The sequence below is a fragment of the Sarcophilus harrisii genome, chromosome 4 (assembly GCF_902635505.1).
Source record: "Sarcophilus harrisii chromosome 4, mSarHar1.11, whole genome shotgun sequence".
Lineage (NCBI taxonomy): Eukaryota > Metazoa > Chordata > Mammalia > Dasyuromorphia > Dasyuridae > Sarcophilus > Sarcophilus harrisii.
Window position 1 is genome coordinate 241,418,918 of NC_045429.1, and position 20,570 is coordinate 241,439,487.

Genomic DNA, 20,570 nt, shown 5'->3' on the forward strand with positions numbered 1-20,570 from the left:
AACAAGTTGCAGTATATGAAGATGATGAAATATTATTATTCTTCAAAAAAATAATGAACAAGCTGATTTTAGAAGGGCCTGAAAAGATTTACATGAACTGATGCTGAGTCTAACAAGCAGAACCAGGAATACACATCATATATAATAACAACGCAAATGTGCGATGATCAACTTTGAAAGATTGGTTCTTCTCAGTCGTTTAGTGATTCAAAATAGACTTTGTCCCAATAGACTTTGGACAGAAAATGCCATCTGCATCCAGAAAAAGAACAAAGGAGATTGAATGTAAACCAAACCATGCTATATTCACTTTTTTATTCTGCTTTTCTCTCTCTCCCATGATTTTTCCCTTTTGCTCTGATTTTTTTCTCCCTACATGATTCATAAAACAATCTGTCAAAAATAAATAAAAATAAAAAAATAAAAAGAAAGAATATGCAAATCAAAAAACAAAACAAAACAATGTAGTACCTAGAGTACAATGAGGGAAAATAAATAAAACAAATAAAAAATTAATTGTAATATTAGGGGAAAGGTAATATACATAAAGAAGAGATATAGAAAAAAGTGCTATGAGAAATTTGAGAAAAGAGGAGTTATTTTCAGTGAAAGAGGTAAGGAATTCAGAGAAGGCTTCATAGAAAACACCTGAATTGAATTCTAAAGGTCTGAAATAATTAGATGATACTATGTGGAGCCCCTTCCAAGGATACACTTGACATAAACAAATGTATATGTTTTGTGATCTAATTTAGTTAAAACATAAACTACATAAATCACAACAGAAATATTATCTAATATATTGTACTTTTAAATTTCATGTTGTTTAGTTTTTTTCCAGTTATTTCTGACTCTTCATGACCCCATTTGGGGTTTTATGGTACAGATACTGAAGTGATGTGTCATTTCCCTATCTAGTTCATTTTACGGATGAGGAATCAAGGCAAACAGGATTACATGATTTGTCCAGAATCTATAAGCATCTAATAAGTATTTAAGGCCACATTTGAACTCCGGAAGATGTGTTCCTGACTTTAGACCTAACTAATACCACCTGTTAAGAGTTAGTGCTTTGCTAATATCTTGTTTTACACTCAAACTGCTCTCAGAGGTAAATGCTATTATTATCCCCATTTAAAATGAAAATATTGAGGCTGAGGCTAAGTGTGTCCAAGAGCACAAAACAATGCAGTTGAAGCTGAATTTAAACTCAGGACTTCCTAACTCTAAGGCCAGTACTCTATGACTAAGGACATCTAGCCAATAAGGAGGCTAGAAATAGAGTGGGCAAATTTTGATAATCAATTGTGAATGGCCTTGAATATTAGAATAAGCAATTTAAATTTTGTTCCATAGCCAATGGATGTCTATTGAAAGTTTTCAAGTAGACATAATATAATAACACCACAGCTTTTTGCTGGGAAGATTGATTAGTAAGTGGGACAAAGTATATTTTGGATAGATGAGTGATAGACTGAGAAAGACCAGTTAAAGAACTACTGAAATAATATAGATAAATAGAAGGGAACAAAAAAAAATGTTGCTCATGTACATACTAAATTAGAAGGTAAAATAAGGAACTAACAGTCTTTTTGAAGGACCTAGATATTGGGGATTGATGTCCCTGACTTGACAGTATCTCTGGATATTAATCATCTTGACAACATTCTCTTCCAATGATTTAGAAGAGAAGTGAGGACATACCTTGGTGTAGTTTCAGCAGGAGTAGAGGCATTGGGTGGATTTTGTAAAGTAAGTGTTTAGAATACTTGATACTTGATTGAATATGTGGGATAAAAGACAAGAGAGAATCAAATTTTGCACTAAAATTTTTGGCTTGAGTTTCACTATAGAGAAAGGGATGAAGGTTTGGGGATCAAGAAGAGAAATTCAACTTTATACATATTGAATTTCAGTTACTAGCTCCTAGGTGGAGATATTTAGCCAAAAATTGGACACATAAGAATGGAATTTCAGTGAGCAGGAAAAGTGTGGAGAAGAAAATTGGGGAATCATTTCTAGAGAGGTCATAATTAAAGTAATGGAAGTAGATGAGCTATTTGAAGATTTCCATCGTGGAAGACACTAGCGAATTAATAAATCATCCTCCTTATATTTTCATTCTGAAAGCTGTCTCCTCATATATTAATTGCAACTGACAAATGGAACTCTTTAAATTTTACTGAATGCTGAATTTCAGTCTATAAAGCCAAGTTCAACTAGCATTTCTCATATACAACTCTAACCAAGTAATGAACCTTTGCTTAAATAACTAGCTTTCAGAATTAAAGTATAAACACACGTTAGTTAAGACTTGGTCTTTAGCCACGTTTTACATGGGCATGCTTATGACAGCAAAAAAGTAAAAAATACAAATTAAGTGTAATTATCCCTAAACCATCTTAACTAAAACGCCTTGTTGTCAAAGTTCAAAACTGAGATTGGTCCACTTCCTAATTCTGCATTATTTCTCATAATGCTTAGTAGAATGAAGCTCCTACTGATGTACAACCATCCCAAGTAATGATACTGACTTGTGCTTGTAAAATGTCAAGCATAATTTAATTGTCCTCAAAATATTCATGCATCACACTTTATGAATAATTCAATGGTGTGTGGGAAAAGAGAGGCTATCTTTGGAACATTTGGCCTACGTAATCTTTCATGAGTAATTAATTTTCTTAGTAATCTGGTGCAGTAACACTGCAGGTTAGTCATTTGCACATGTCTTAGTCTTAAACTGCAATGAGAAATTTGATATCTAAAAAAATCTATCATCAATTCTGTGCTAGTGAATGAATAAAGAACTTAAAGTGTCATAAAATTACCCAGGGTGACTGGAAGCAAAAGTGTCTCGTTTTCTACTGAAGAAAATATTTTTATCAGCAAAAATATGTGATTTTTCTCTTTGAAATTTAACCAGGTTTTTTTTTTTTAATCTTTCTCTTTATAGGAAATTCTTTCATTTAAATAGCAGAAAAAACCATCACCACAAAAACCCTGGGAACAAAGTAATTTAACATGGATTTATAAAACAGAAACCCAAAATCAAATATTCTGTCACTATTTTTTTTCTTAAAGGCATTTTTTTTCATCAGATGCACTTTTTTGAAGTGATTCTCAACAGAAGGTTAAATTCTCACACACTGATCATTAGCAAAGAATAAACAGAGCAAGTACTAAAGCTGGCTTTGCACCTACTGAATGCTGCAAGTGTCTGTATTCATTTGAAATGCATCTTGCAAAGCTTGGCTGTTCCCAGAAGGCCACTCCATGAAGACTGAGAGAGCAGCGTCTGCTAGTGGTGCCTACAAGTCACAAAGAACAGAGAAAAATCATTATAACAGGGATGCTGGAAAGCATCAAAATAAATGCATTCTCTTTATACTGAAAGCATTCTAATGGTTTTAGCAAAATTTTCTGGTTCATCTCATTAGCTCATAGGTTTTAATTTCAAATAAAACAATTCATGAAACTCATTAAGTATGCTATTTGCCACTTCTGGTTAGCTATTAGAGAATCTTATTCACAGCAGGAAACATAGGAAAAGGAAAATGGTATAAATAGGAAAAAGAGTCTTCCTATGCTTATCATTAATGTCAATTTGAAGTGATTTTTTTTTCTACTGTACCTGTGGCATTCAAAGGACATCGGTTGAATGCCATATCTCCTGCTGGAGTCCTTTTCCACACCATCGACATTAGATTATCCTCTGGGCATATTTCATAAGGTGCTGTGATTTAAAACAGAGGAAGCTTAATTTTGAGAAAAATACTTATTCTTTTTTTAAGTAGCAATAAATAATCTCATGTACAATTCCTGCAACAGTAGAAATAATTCACATTCTTTTTTCTTAATCCTACTGATTTGTGAGAGATCCTGCTCCTTGGATTTCATTTTATAATATATTGCTGATGCATAACAATGTCTTTTGCAGCCACAAATAAATACTTTACTATTTTAGTTACAAATAATTTTTTCTCTAACTATGAAAAATGGACTTGTAGACATATAGTCAAACAAAAATGATTACAATGTTTTTAAGGTTTTGATAGATTACTCATTATAAGGACTCCTGATTAATTGACAATAATTTTAGATCATACACAGAAATAGCAACCATAAAAATCCTTAAGAGACATAGTTCATTTTACATTCTATTGTTTAAATGCATTACAAAGACAGAAAATTCTATCACATAAAATATGGTGTGCTATTTTATAATATATAAGATTATTTGATCTGTCATTATTAATGAATTTGAGGCAAAGTTATTTCACATTTCATTCCATAGTAACATTTTTATAATATAAATTTTGTTAATGGCAAGTCTCCTCCCCCCAAAAAAAAATACCAAAAAATTGTGATAGAAATAATTTAATCCATGTAGATCTTCATTACCATCTTTTGGTATGATACATATTTAAATTTGTACTTTCTGAATTTGTTTGACCACAACTCAATTAACACTTGGGAACCTTAAGAACTTTGAATAGATATTTATTTGAAATAACAAAATATTAAAAATTATTTTGCTTTCAAAAGTACAATGGGTATCATATTTTTCCCCTTCTTCATGGATAGGAGAGGGAGGAAGGAAGAGAATTTGAAACTGAAGATTTTTTTAATGAATTTAAAAAAAAAATTTTAAAAAGACAGGGAGGGAGAGATATAGAGACAGAGAAAAAGAGAAACATATAGAGATAGACAAAGAGACAGAAATAGAGACAGAAAGATAAGAGAGAGAAAGAGAGAGACCACAGAGATTAAATAGGTATCACTTATACTTGGACAGGGCTTCTGCTTCTATAATTGGAAATGACTGCTGTCTTGCATATAGTGTGGATAAAGGAGCCCAGCTATGTTTCAGGTACATGTAATATTTTTTGGTAGAAGAATAATAGTTAATGCTTACATAGCACTTTAGATTTTGCAAAATACTTATCACAGTGAATGAGTCCATATGTTACTGGAAAAATTAAAACACTTCAGTTTTGACAATTCTTATTATCAATGAAACTAGATGTGGCATTAATGCTCCACTTTCCAGCTATAGTTCTGAAGAAACTTCTACCGCATATGCTTATTTTCTCATTTTTTAAAAATCTTTATAAAAATGTTCCAGATACAGTAGGTAGAACACTGTGCCTGGAGTCAGGAAGACCTAAATTCAAATCCAGCCTTAGACCCTTATTACCTATGAGACTTTGGGCATGTCACATAACCTTTGTTTGTCCCAGTGTCTTCATCTTTAAAATTAAGATAACAGCACATACCTCACAGGATTTTTGAGCGAATGAAAATTCATAAAATGCTTAGCACAATGCTTGGCACATAGTAGGGGTTATATAAATGTTAGCTATTTTTATATATGAAAGATAATCTTAATGAAAAGATGAGAAGGTATATTATTGTAAGCAATAGACTGCATCTTCTCATACTGTAATGAACTAAAAGGTAAAGAAAAAAAGATTCCTTTTTGAATTGAAAAAAAGAAAACTATATCCTTAAATGCTCTGAAATATTGTACAAGAAATAAATCTCTAATATTTAGATTAAAGTTCTTATTAGACATAAATATATATTCAATGAGCCTCAGATTATCAATATCTACTTTTCAAAAAATCAAAAAATGTCAGAACTAGAATGGACCTAAAAGATCAACTACTCATAGACTTATAGATTTAGATTTAGAAGGGACATCAAAAGTCCTTTATTTCAACCCCTTGATTTTCCAGATAAAGAAATGGAGGTCGAAGAGAGTAGGTGACTAGCTAAGGGCACTAAATAGCTGAGTCAGGAAATAGACTTTGGTCTCTTCATTCTAAATATAGGAGTCTTACCTTTTAATAATGTTGCCTTCAACAAAAGTCTAAACAACTATCTGACAAATGAAAATAAAAAAAAACTTTGCTGATAGACATTCTATAAAGGGTTAGCCACAACCTCTGGAAACAGATTACTCCATTTTCATATGGTTCTTAATTCTTAGAAAGTTTTAATTTTTTAAATCTCAAAACCAAATTTGCCCTCTTTCAGTTTTTATCTTTTTGTTTTTGACTTTTTACCCTGTAGACCCCAGAAAATAATTCTAATTTCTGTTCCACATGAAAATCTGTCAAATACTCAAAAATTTTTAAATGGTTATTTTTAAATGGTAGCCTAAACTACTATTATTTTTAAATGGTCTGTTGTTAATATAATAAGCTATCCAAGATGGAAGAATAACAAAGATTAAGCAATCAAGAAAAGATGAGTTTCTGTGTTCTGATTTGAGTCTGAGCAGCATGGCACCCAATAATGTCAAATTACATGGAGTCAAACCATATTAGGTTATAACTAATGAAGCTGCCTTTCACTCTTACCTTACAAGTAAGAAGTAAGGGTAAGAGGCTGAAGCTTTGAAAATTCTCTCAAAGTTTCAGCTAGTGAGCAGTCTGGCAGAATAATTCACATTAATATTTATCCCTATGGCAACAGGTACAAACAATGTGCAAAAGTCAACAAATACGGGAACATAGATTGATGCCTGATGAATTGTCTGTGATTCTTCCTCACTGATGATCATAAAATTTGGTTTATTTAATTAGGAAGAATATACAGGAGTGTCTAATAACTCTTTTTCTTACTAACAATTGGATATTGAATCAGATATTTTTAATCCAGCAGATGGTCTCTCTCTTGCTGTGTATCCTGGAGTTATGATTTATTATTCCATTTTCAGTGTGTATTGTGAGATGACTTGGCAAAAGGAAATAGACAATTTAAAATGAATTTCATTAATACTATATCTGCCCACTAATTGCTTTTATCATTGAATTCTTTGCCTATGTCTATGTTTATAACTGACTCGCTCTATTTTTACACATGAGTGTCTTTGAACAATAATGTGTAGTAAAAAGACCATGGGAATTGGTATCAGGAGACACCTGGGTTACCTATTCAAATTCTGCAAGTACTATTTGAGAGATCATGGTTGTTGCTCAGTGGTTCTTGCTCAGTGGTTCTTGCTCAGTTGTGTCTGACTCTTAATGTCCCCATTTGTTTTTGTTTTTTTGTTTTGTTTTGTTTTTTGGAACGATACTGGAGTGGTTTGCCATTTGCTTCTCCAGTTTGCTTCACAGAAGAGGAAACTGAGGCAAACAGAAATGAAGTGACTTGCCCAGGGTCACCTAGCTAATAAGTGTCTGAAGCCAGATACGAACTCAGGAAATCTCTATGCACTCTATCCACTGGGCCACTTATTTCTCTCCTTTAGTTTCTTCAGTTGGAAAATGAAGGGATTGAATTGAATGATTTTTAAGACATCTTCCAACTTTAAATCTATGATTCTGTTTCATTCATTAAATGGACATTCAATAAATGCAAAGTATGTTGTAAATATTGTAGACACATAAATAAGGTACCCAAGATATTCTTCCCCCTCTTCTCTGTATGTCTATGTCTCTGTGTGTGTGTGTGTGTGTCTCTGTAAATCTTTTTATCTCTCTCTGTCTCTTTCTCTCTTTTTATTTCTCTTTCTTTTTCTCTCTCTGGGTATGTTTCTCTGTCTCTAGGACACATACAAAATAAGGCATTATCCTGTACCTCAGAGTTTATAAAATTCATCATACAAATTCTTACACTCATTGAAATCAGATATTTAAATAAGCAGAAAATTGCATAAATTTGAAAAAGCAAGTAGAAATTTAAAAAGAAGACATTCTAAGTTTTTTGTTAAAAATTCCTAGCACTCTCAATAATGACGTGGGATGGGAGATGAGGCAGAAATTTCTTTTCTTTTAACCTGTTGGTTTATTATATCATCTTAATACTTTTACACTAATTTGATTTATTTTACTTCAAGAGACATGAAGTGCTCACTATGTGCCAGCATTATGCTAGACTAGGAATAGAAAGACAAAAAGGTTACAGTTTAAGACTACAGAAAATGTATATTGGGGAATATAACACATACACAGATGTGGATATAAAAGAATTTGAAGACTGAAAGCACTCAAGATTGGGAAGTATGGATCAGAAAGATTTCTCAGAGATACTGACACATAAATTGAGCCTTGAATGAAGACAAGGAGACTAAGCGGTAGATGAAAAGTAGGTAATGTATTTCAGGCATGAGGTACTGTTTTGTCAAAGCATTTGGAGGAGAGAGATATGGTATTCACACAATGTTATATTTTCAGAGACCAGGACAAAGTTTAAACTCATAATAGGAGCTTAATAAATACTTGCATATGCACACACATACATAGGCATAATAAATATAAAGATAATAATTAGCCAATAGGAATAGATTATATACCATAAATCTAGAGATGGAAGGGAACTTAAAAGTTACCTAATATACTTCCTCATTTTAGAGTTGAGAAAGCTGATAATTTGAAAGATTTGGGGAGCAGTGAGGATAGAGCACCAGATTTGGAATCAGTAGGACCTGAGTTCAAATCTAGTCTCAGACACTTACTGGCTGTGTGACTCTAGGAAAATCACACCCCTGATTGCCTCAAAAGAAAAAAAAAATATTTGCTTAAGCTCACAAAGGTAAATGTGACAATTGGGATTTGAATCAAGAATTTTCCTACTTTCAAACCCAACCTTCTTTCTATTATGCCATTATCTATTATATTAAAATCACCAAGGTAGAAAGGAAAGAGATTAGAAAATGGTTCAGAATAGAGGTTTTATAGATTTTTTGCAAAATAACATTTAAAAAAATACAACGGATCACACCATTCATCTGTTTCTTTGAGGTGGTAATCATGACTTTTCCCCCCTCTGATTTCTAAATCAAATTATGGAAGAACAACCACAAATCACTGTTAGGCATGTAAATAACTTGTTTTCACAAGTAAACTGAATTACATATTTCTGTAAATTATATGTAAAAGAAATTTCCATTAATCTGGAAGATTTATATCCTAGATAATTTCTTTGTAATGTATTCTAACTATTCTTATTTCTATAAACTGGAATCATGGTTGGGGATCAAAAAGCATGATGTAGCAGTTCATAATATATATGCATTTGAGGAATGGAGAAAAAGATGCTTTATCATCAATTTGATTAATTATTATTACTATTATTTGCTGAGGCAATTGGATTTAAGTAACTTGTCCAGAGTTACACAGCTAGGAATTATCAAATGTCTGAGGCAGAATTTGAACTCCAGTCCTCCTGACTTTAGGGCCATTGTTCCACTGCGCCATGTAGCTACCCTCGATTTGATTAATTATTAAATCAAAACTATGTGTATGTTATGTTTCTTTGTTAATGAAACTGGAACAGTTCTTAGCACACTTGATGGATTTGTTTTATATCCAAAATAAGTGAGGCATAAATACAAATACTATGAAATTTATAATAGCTTTTATTGGGAAAAGTATTAAGAAACATAGGATAGTACAAAAAATAAGGCAAGAAAAATATGTTCCTTTAAAAAATGTTGAAATTAGGTGCAACTAGGTAGTGCAGTCCATAGGGTACCAGCCCTGAAGTCAGAAGGACCTGAGTTCAAATCTGCCCTCAGAAACTTAACACTTCCCAGCTGTGTGACCCTGGGCAAGTCACTTAATCCCAATTGCCTCATGTAAAAAAAAAAAAAGGTTGAAATTTTGCTAGTGGTTTAAAAAAACAAACAAAACAGAAAACACCTTATAAACTCATTTGTGGACCTTTATAATTTTTTTCCCCATTTATATCCTTTGAAAATAATTTTGGAATAAAATGATATCTTTTGAAATCATATTTCAACATTACCAAAAATTATTATCAACCATGCTAAGGTAAAGGAGCAGCCATTGTAGTTGAATATGCAAATCAAAGCTGTTTTGGAAATAATTTGTTCTTTTAAAAGTCTGCCATGTTGAGAAGAAACTTTGCTACCATTATTTCTGAAAATTAAGAACAGAATAGACATTTCATTTCCATGCACCATGTTTTCCACTCCATTTCCACTGCCACACAAAGAAGGAACTAAAACAGAAAAAACTATCCTTAATTTGCCATCAAGACCTTTCCTATTCCTTAGAAGTAAATTTATTATGAACTATTACATCTTTCTTCTGATCTCTCTTTCTCTCATTCCTGTCTATAGAAATAAACACATTTAAAATACTTTCAAAAGAAATTTCTTAGGGCATACCTACTTCCACATTCATGGCAACTGAATTTTACATATTACTTACAGAAATATATAATTCAGTTTAATTGTGAAAATAAGTTATTTACATGCCAGAAAGTGATTTGTGGTTGTTTCCCCATAATTATGGAAGTCAGAGAAAAGAAAATGTCAAGGTTAGCACCTCAAGAAATAAATGAATGGTATTATAAGTTGTATTTCTCAAGGCCTCTTATTAGTACTGCTTGCCTTGAATGATGCAAGCTTTTAAACAAATCTAGTAGTTATGATGCCTTGAGAGCATTTTCCCTGTTAGTAAATTTGTAAAATATTTTACTAACAGCAGGTGGCAATCTTTGAAAATATGTTTTCAGCAGTACCATTTTACTGCTGTGGCTATAAATGCAGTTTCAAAGGACAATCTAAAGAAACCTCTGAGATTTTTTTTTTTTTTTTGAGAAATTGAGAGATTCTTTGAGAGAATCTTTGAGGGATTGATTCAGATCGCTCCAACTGTCAAAAAAAATTCACATTTAATCATATCTATGTTCTAATGAAAATACTCATAAGACAAAATAAACATCTATGATTTTTTTTTTTTTATTTAGAAAGGGAAAAAAAGTAACAGTCTGTGTTGCTTTTCAATGAACACATCCTCAACAAAGCATTGCAGGAAGCATATTTTTCATAACTAAAACTTATCACCTAGGAAAAACTATGTTAATTTCAGTTCTTCCTAGGAATTTGTTCCTATTTTGAGCAAATGCACTGCTTCTTTTCCAGTATCTACACAAAATAGAATTTATTACTTTTTAAAAACAAGTCAATTATGAAGTTCAACTATATGCCAGGCACTATGCTAAATGCTAGGAATAAAGATTCAAAAATCTATCTTTAACTCCATGTAAAATATTATCTATATTGAAGGATGTTGACATGTTTTAGAAAATCTACAAAAGTAGAGAAATATTAAGTATTGCCTCCATCAAGTGCGTTGAGTTTCTAGTAGAATGTGAAAGATTTTTTGAGAAATTTCACAGGTGAGAAAAAATTTTTTATTTTTCTCTTAATAACCAATTATTAAATTAGGACTCCCCTTTCTATTCCCTCATTCAGAAAATCCCTATGCATTGTTATTCAAGTAGCCTTTGAAGTACAGGGCTGATAATGAGAAGAAATATTAGATAAAGCCAGATAATTATGGGTAGAAGTATATTCCCCTTTTGTTTATATTGCCCTATATGGGGTAATATGGGTATAGATAAATCCCTTCTACTAACACTGAATGATTGGAGTCACATCCTCTAGACCCTCATTAAAATAAGTTAACCTTTCATTATGACATGCATTGTCTCATTTTGTGTTAGCCAATCAGAGTTTATTTCAATCTCTATTTGCCATACTCAGAAACTTTTTCACAGTAGAAACTTCAAAATGATCACAGAATTTTTGCCTGCTATAACTATATTAAAGCATTAGATTATAAACTTAGCTAACTGTTTATTTTTTTCTCCTCATTTATATAAATATATTCCCACTACATAATTGGTCCTTATGTGGACAATTTAAGGAATTTCATTAATAGTAATAAATGTTCTTTTCTCTAAAGAATCTTTGGTCATCTCTAAAATGAAGATCTGAGTAGTACTTTGTGATTCTTCATTCCATTTTTTTTATATTGGAAATAATGTCCTTTATTTTTGTAGTACCCTGGGATATCATTTTTTTTCCCCAGTCCTAGTTCAACTTTTGAATCCAGATCCAGTTTTCTATCTACTGTGCCACCTAATTGCTTTATAAACTATAAAGCATGATATAAATGATGGCTACTATAAATGAAAGAAGACAGCATGGTGTAATAGAAAATATTCTGTATTTGGAATCTCCATAGATATGAGTCTGAATCCCACTTATAAAAGCTGCTAATGTCATGACCATGACATATTAGAGTGACTAAATATATTCTTACTATCTATTTACTTATTTTGTGTTTCTATACCTTGACAACAGTTTTAATGGTTATTCTCAGGACAAAACCTCTATTTTTTCTGGATTCATTTCATATTACCTTCTCCTCCTTTCCTCACCCCTCTACTCTCCATCCCATTTAAACTGGCCTATTTGCTACTCTATATATACATGACATTGTACCTTCCACCACCATGACTTTATGTGGGCTTCCCCAAATTCTTGAAATGCACTCTTTCTTCAACAACACTTCTTGGAATTTCTAGTTCCCATCAAGATTTAGCTCAGATTTCACATCCTTTGCAAGATCCTTTCTCATTCCCATAATTGTTAGTGTTTCCCCACCAAAAATAATTTATATTTTCTTCTTATGTCCTCTGTTTCATATATATATATATATATATATATATATATATATATATATATGAAAGATTCTTTATTCTATTCAAAATTTAGAATTAAGTATTTCCTATGGTAATTAAGACTTGAATTTATGATTTTAAAATGATGAAAATCCTCCCAGGTCTACTTAATAAAGAAAAAAGAAATTTGGGTCCATCTCAAATTTTCTCATTTGATCTGAAAACAATTTTGTAAGATAGTCAACATGTATCTTATTTTCTTTATGTTTAAAATGAGTCAATTGAGTTTGAAATGTACAGAAAAATTGAGATTCATAAATATGAAATGATTTTCTCATGTTCATGACATTAGCAGCTTTTATAAGTGGGATTTAGACTCATATCTTTGGACATTCCAAATACAGAATACTTTCTATTACACCATGCTGTCTTCTATCATTTATAGTAGCCATCATTCATATCATGCTTTATAGTTTATAAAGCAATTAGGTGGCACAGTAGATAGAGAACTGGATCTGGATTCAAAAGACATGAATCTAAATTTGATATCAGACAGTTATGAGCACTCTGACCATGGGCAAGTCAGTCACTTAATCCCATGTATTCTTCAGTTTCTTCAATTGTACAATGGGAATAATAATAGTACTTGTCTCCTAGGACTGGCATAAGAATAAAATATTTGTTAAGTACGCCAAACATAGTAGGCAGTAAATAAATGCTTGTTTCCTTCTTTCCATTTCCATATTTCCTTCTTTGATCTTACACTGGGATCTTATACTTAGGTTTTATCTTTTATTATACAAATGACCTCAAAGAAGTTGGCCATCATACAGATAATAATAACTATTACGATTGGAATTTAAACCTAGGTATTGTGAGTAAAAACATATTCCTGCATTCTGCCATGTTGCCTTTTATATTTTTACATTAATATTTTTCATTCATGCATTTTGTTTTTAATCATACTCATTTAATTGAAATTAAACTAGGTCTTGAAAAACAATTAAGCAAAAACATCTGATACAAAAATTGTCTTTAACTATGTATATGTAGTCTATCCTATAAAAATATACTACCTCTCTTTTAGAAAGACATATGTTTCATTGTGTATGACTCTTAAATTTTATTGTGTAAGTCTAAAATATGTTTGTACTTTAGTAAAAAAATTCATAAAATAGATTAAAATTACATCATCTTATTGGTATAAATAATTTCAAGTAATAATTGCTAGCATTTATGAAGCACTTTAAGGTGTGTGAAGTACCTGGTAAATATTAGTTATCTTCACAATAATCCTGTGAAGTAGGTGCTATTATATATATATATATATATATATATATATATATATATATATATATATATATATATATAATTTTCTATAGAAGTGTTGTAACCACAGAAAATTCTCACCAGGGCATCTTTGCTCACTGCATCTTCTGACCTCTTCACCCGTTCCTTCACATTGTTGTCCTGTTACTGCTGCACCTTGGCAGATCCTTATTCTCCTTTCCCATCCACCATCACATGACTTGGAACATCCACTCCAGTGACCCCATTGATTCCACTGACCATTTGCTGGAGTAGATAACAGAAGAAATAGTAGCAAGTCCATTGAATACAATTGAAGGAAGCTTAATATTAGAATGGAATATTTTCATTTTGTATTATAATGCTGTTCTTCCACAAAAAATTTTGCTCTGAAAACTCATCATGGTGAGGACATGATACTGATTGGGTTTTTGAGGGCAGTGTCAAGATAACACAAGCCCTAGTAGTTCTTAGGAAGCCTAAAGACTTGGAAGCCCAGGTAACAATGACAGCCTATAATGCTTTCATGCAAAAATCAGTCTACAGGAAGGTTTGAAAAGAAGCATTACCAGAAGATTTGTTAAACAGGCAGTAGTTATTTTTTTCTCCATAGCAACTCATGAAGTTTGTCCATAAAATACACATGGGTTATAGTCTGTATCAGTTAAAGGAATGCTTACATTTGATTAAATCATGAATCATTAAGCAATTGAAATATGCATTAGTATTCTTATTGAGTCATACCTGTAATATTTGTAACATTTATTTTGAGATATGTTTAGCTATCTTTCTCAGACTGGTTAAAGGTATATCTAATATTATTTACAATAGGAAATGAATAAAAAGAAATATTGAATAGTAGAACCCTAATTAATTGTCATTCTTTAATTATTTCATACTCAATCTTCCTATAACATGACTTACAAGGTCCTCAACTTTGTCATAATAAAACATGAAGGATTTTAGTCCCAAATATTGCTAGTAATTTTTCTTTGAGTTTAGCACCTATTTATACTATATGTAATTTATATGTACATTGTTGTCTATATACTGTTTTTCTCATTAGAATTTAAACTCTTTTAGGGCTGAGATTATGTGTGTTTTGTTTTCCATTCTTTATAACCCGTGCACTTATTACAGTGACTGGCATGGGTAAGTACTTAAGAAATGCTTGTTGATAGATTGATTAAATTATAAGGATCTTTTTGTAACATGTTCTCATAACATTTTCATAATCTCTAAACTCTAGGACTCAAGTATTAGGAGGATTCTAGGGCACCTGTACATGGTGGTGGGATCTATTTCTGGTGCATCTTGTCTTACCTGTACAGTCTGGGTTATAACACTCTCTACTCTCTGCCCAAGGACCTCTGCATTCAGAACCACCATGAGCAGCTGCAGTACATTGCCGGCTTCTCTGCTGTGTGCCATTGGAGCATGTTACCGAGCACTGACTCCAAGAGCTCCATTCCTGCCATTGTCCATCAACTAGCAAAAGCAGAAACAGAGATATATGGGAAAAGAATTTATAGAATAAAAACTTTGATGCAAAGTACATCATGCAAGTAGTCCCTTTGAAGATGAAACCAAAGAAAATCACTTCAAATTAGTAATGATTCATTAACTTATTCAAAAATTTTCACATATTTAATTAAGCTTCATAACAAATTTATGAAATTAGAATGTATTAGTAGTCTCATTTTATGGATAAGGAAAGTAATTCTGAAAGAGAATAAATGACTTGACCAAAGGCAGAACACTAGAAAATAGTTAATTTGGAATTTGAATCTAGATCTTCTGTCCTTAGAGTACTTTCCACAATGAAGTGGAAAGGTCATATATTAATTTATATGTGCATATGCACATTATACACATTAAAACCAGTGTTCATAGGTTATTGCTGCTATACGTGAGGATACTATTTTTAATAGTTTTTTTTAGCATTTCCTTGTGCTCACTGTTATCATCTTAGATTCTGTATGTAATGTTCGGGCTAGCTTTCTGAAAGTTCTTGTATCAGCCTGAATCCTTGGTCTTAATGGAGAAGTGATGAAGGCAGGAGAACTACCATGAGGCTGGCCAAAAATGGAATGTCTCATTTCCAGTTCTCAACCCTTATATACCATAGTACAATTACATCTTTATAGCATACTGAATATGTGTGAACTAGAGAGCCATTACATCACCATACTAAGTACTAAATATATATGTGAACTAGAAAAACCATCATCTCATCAATTCCATTGAGTTAACACCTTGTTTCAAGTATACTTCTCCAGAGTTCTGGCCCTCCACATCTCTATATCAAAAATTCAGAAAAATACAGAGGGAAGTTTTTTTTTTTTTTTTAAGTTTGGAGATTAAAAAAAGAATCACAATTTAGTGACAATGACTATGATTTCTAGAGTACTTCTATATTTTCTCTAGCTATATTCATTTTATTCTTGCTTCCTTTCAATGAACAAAGAGAATATTCCTGCAATTCAGCATAATCTATAAAAAATTCCTATGAAACCTAGTAAAAACAATAAAGTTGGAAAGAATATGAAGAATTTATTTAATTCCTTTAGGACTTAATATAAGGGCCTACACATATCATATAGAAACTTGCTTAATATATACATATCTCCACTTTGAAAAATGCTTTATGAAATAAAAAATCATTTTAATAAGATCATGTTAATAGAATTTACACAAAAATTATTTAAAATGCTTGATACAATCTTATCTGTGCAGCCTATTTGACAGAAGACATAGCTTCTTCTATGCTAGCATTTGGAAAGAAACAACTTAAAAATTTACAATAGGTTTAATTAAAAATGAACTTTAAAAATTTTTTTCTTACTAAGTCAACATTTATCTATTGCATATTATTAGTACTGTACTATGTACTAACCATGAGACCTCTGAACCTACTGGAGGTTTTATTTTTTAATTATATGGATAAAACATAGATATAAATGTTGCTAAAGTACTTAGAAATATATATGTGTATATGTATATACATAATTACAGAATTTAACCAGTATAAACTGAGAAATAATACTAATAAAAAAACCAACAAATGGAATGAATAGCATTTCATGTACTTATTGAAGGAAGCTTTCCAGTTTGAGGTGAATTATAAGATGGTGTGGAGGCATTTCACAAAGAAGGAAGAAATTAAGGAAGAACTGCAGTTGTCAGAATGACATGAGACACTATGAGAAAGCAAAAGTCATCCCAGCACTCTGTATCAGAGAATTTACATTATATGTGTTGATGAATAATGAAAATTGATGTTAGCAATATATGGGTGAGTAGAAAAAAGTGCAGCTATTTGCTGCAATGTTCATGTTTTAGAATGATTTGTCTTGGGAAGACAAAAGATATATTACATTATTAAAAACCACCACTAATGTTATTTGGAAAAGCCTGAGGTTTTACATTCATGAATTTTTTTTATTCAGTCCTTTCTATCAATATGTATATGTATACACACACATACACACACAAATAGCTTGAAGCCCAAACCATGAATTGGATAATAGTTGACATTAATCAATAGTATAGCTCACATAAATCTGAACATCAGAAAAAAGGAGCTTGAATTGTGGGATGATTAATTGACAAAGGTTAATTTTATAGGGAAAAGTATAAACCAATCATTAACAATAAAATAGATATTTTTAGAGGCATAGATTATATCTGCTATTAGAAATTCCTTTAGGTTAATGTCCATCATGAATTCATTAATCTAGATTGAGAATCGCAAGGAACCTTAAGGTCACCTTGTCCAGCTCCCTCAATTTATAGTTGGGCAATTGAAACCCAAAGATATTTTTCATCAAACAAGGAATAGTGAGAGAATAAGGATTCAAATCCAGGTCTTTGACTTCAAATCTAAAATGTTTTCCCAATGTGTTACTCTGCTATAGATTCATACAATATTAACATTGGAAGGGAAGTTAGTACTCATCTATTAGTATTGATCATTTTACTTTTGGGGAAACAAAATTATATAATATTGAGTGCATTTCTAAGGTCACATAATGAGCTAATGGCAAGTCTGGGACTAGAATTTCTTAGGTCATAGTCACTTAGAAGGCAATGGCTATATTTTTTAAAACATTGCCTCTCCTTCAACTTTTAGCATAGTGCACTAAATAATATGTGTTTAGTACTCCAAAAAATAAGGACAGCCTAGGTGTCCTAAGTCTCAACTTACTGCTCTTTCTAAAACACAAAGGTATATCCCATCCCATCCCACCCCATTCCCCAGAAAAAAAGCATTTGAAAGCATTACTCCTATTTCCTATGTAGTCCAAATCTAGAAGGCTCTCTGTTTCCTGTAACAAAATAGATAATAGCAACACTGGACAACAATGCAACAAAATAAAGTTATTTCAGAATGAAACAGCTTTTGAATGTGCCTAGCTCTCTATAAAGTATCATCTTTTTCTTTTCTAACTATGTTATAACATATGTCCTATTTTGAAGAAATGTGTGTATATAGAATTGTATGGCTTTTGCCTGTACACCAAATTTAAGCTAATGTTCCTTAGCAAATCCATTAAGATTTTTTCTATTATGAAGTAAAACTTTAATTATTTGAGGTGTCTTTGTTAATGAAAGCTATAATTTTTTGTCAATATAGTTGGCAACCTCAAATTTTGCAGATATGCCATAGACCTCTATTTCCCCCATGGTATGGGGAAAGAACTGTCAGTCAGTATTTTTATCTAATGTCAAAGCTCTAGAAGGCACAAAGTCTTGCTCAAGTAATTAACCTTCTCAATGGGAATGCAATTAATCAATAAATATTTGTTGAATGTCAGTTGAATGACAGGCTTCATGCTAGGAACTGTGGAGTTGAAGGAAGTTATAGGAACAGACAAATGCAACTTTTAAATTACTCAAAATCCTATTGGGGAGAGAAGACTTGAGGCAAGGGAATCAGTGAATAAGTCAGTTAACAAGAATTTATTAAACAATTATTATGTGCCAGGTACTGTTCTGAGCAATGGGATTACAAATAAAGCCAAAAATTGTCCCAGTCCTTAGGGAACATACATTTTAATAGAGAGAAAGGAGAAAAGAAACATATGAATAATTAGAAATATACAAAATACATTTATATATAGAATAGGTAGAAAACAATCTGAGAGGGGGAAAGTACCAACCTCTGAAGGATAAGGAGACAGAATCTCCTGTAGAAAAAGATGGACTTAAACTAGGTCTTGAAAGAAGATGGGGAAATCAATAAGTGGAGGTAAGGGAACACTACATTCAAGAAAAGGCACAGAAACAGATGTGGAATATTGTGTGTGATTAACTGGAAATAGACCAATATAGTAGGATCATAGAGTATGTGAAGGGGAAGACAGTGGCAAAATAAGAAGATAGGAAGCAAAGGAAAAAAAAGAGAAATATTTTTGATGTTGGAAGTAATAAGGAGCCACTGGAACTTAGTAAGCAGGGGTAGAAAGTGATATTATTAGACATATTTTAAAGAACTAAATTTATTTATTTATTTTAAAATTCTGAACTTAAGAATGGGGGGGGAGAGGATTACACATTAAATTGCAAATCTGTTGTGTATAACTTATTTTTCCTTTTAAAAATACATTAAAATTATTATGTAATTTTCTTTTTTAAATTTTTGCCTTTCTCCACCCCCTGTCCTACCTAGAGATGGAGACAATTAGACATGGACATGTATATATCTATATATGTACAAGAATACATTTTTGAAAAATCACTTTGGCAGTTTAATGTAAGATAAATTAAATAGAGTGTATCTTGATTCAGTAAATCTAGTTAGAAAACTGTTATGATATTTTAGGAAAGTGGTGATCCACACTGGAGATAGTATTGTGGCTATGTGAGTGGGGAGAAGAAGTATTTATGATACAGCAAAGCTGGAAAAGACAAGATTTGGAATGTGGAATTAGAGTGAGGATTCAGGGATGGATAAAGAAGTCACAAGTCTGGTGACTAGTAGGATGGTGATCTCTTCTTACAGTAATAGAGAAATTGGAAAATGAGGAATATTTTGAGGGAAAGAGACTAAGTTTTTTTTTTTTTTAATTTTTGTTTTTGTTTTGGGACATGTTGAATTTTAGATAACTACAAACTAATTAATTCAAAATGTCAAAGAGCTAGTTAATGATGCATAATTGTAGTTCAAGGGAGATATAGGGGTTAGAAAAATAAATCTTGGAATCATCTACAGAAAAATAATGACTGAACTCATGGGAATTAATAAAATCACTAAGTAATATTATGATAAAATAAAATGAGAAGAGGACCTATGACAAAGCCCTGGGAGGACATCTTTCATTAGTGGACATAATGTGGATGAATAATCTGCAAAAGTGACTAAAGATTGTTTGGACAGATAGAAGAAGAACCAAGAGAGAAATGTCATAAAATCCCAAAGAGGAAAGGGTTTCAGAAATAGGAAAAGGTGATAAGAAGTGCCAAATATTTCAGATAAATCAAGAGGGATGAGTGTTGAGAAAATACCCTTAAATTTGTTAATTAAGAGAACTCCAGTAGGTTTGAAAAGCTACTTACTTACTACCCATGAAAAGATGAACATCTAAACTGGAATAAAGAGTATGTAGAAACAAGTGAGAACATAATTGGGACACTAATTCTAGAGAGCAGCACCTAGTGGGACAATATATAGAGGACTGGGCCTGGAGTCTGAGTTCAAATCTGGTCTCAGGTATTTAATAGCTGTGTGATCCTAAGTAAGTCACTTAACCCTGTTTGCTTCAGTTTCCTCATCTATGAAATGAACTGGAGAAAGAAATTGCATACCCCTTGAA

General features: G+C 31.7%; 1 protein-coding gene across 6 annotated transcripts in view; it reads right to left on the reverse strand.

The window, feature by feature from the left end:
* The window catches only part of ADGRB3 (adhesion G protein-coupled receptor B3), an 856,580-nt gene that overhangs the window by 487,944 nt on the left and 348,066 nt on the right, over window positions 1–20,570 (reverse strand). For all 6 annotated transcript variants that reach the window (XM_031964675.1, XM_031964677.1, XM_031964676.1 and 3 more), the window contains 4 exons: window positions 15,079–15,243; window positions 13,858–14,022; window positions 3,632–3,733; window positions 3,202–3,308 (listed from right to left, as the gene is read on the reverse strand). In XM_031964675.1, coding sequence (XP_031820535.1) covers window positions 3,202–3,308; window positions 3,632–3,733; window positions 13,858–14,022; window positions 15,079–15,243 — 539 coding nt within the window. The remainder of the gene's footprint in view (window positions 1–3,201; window positions 3,309–3,631; window positions 3,734–13,857; window positions 14,023–15,078; window positions 15,244–20,570) is intronic.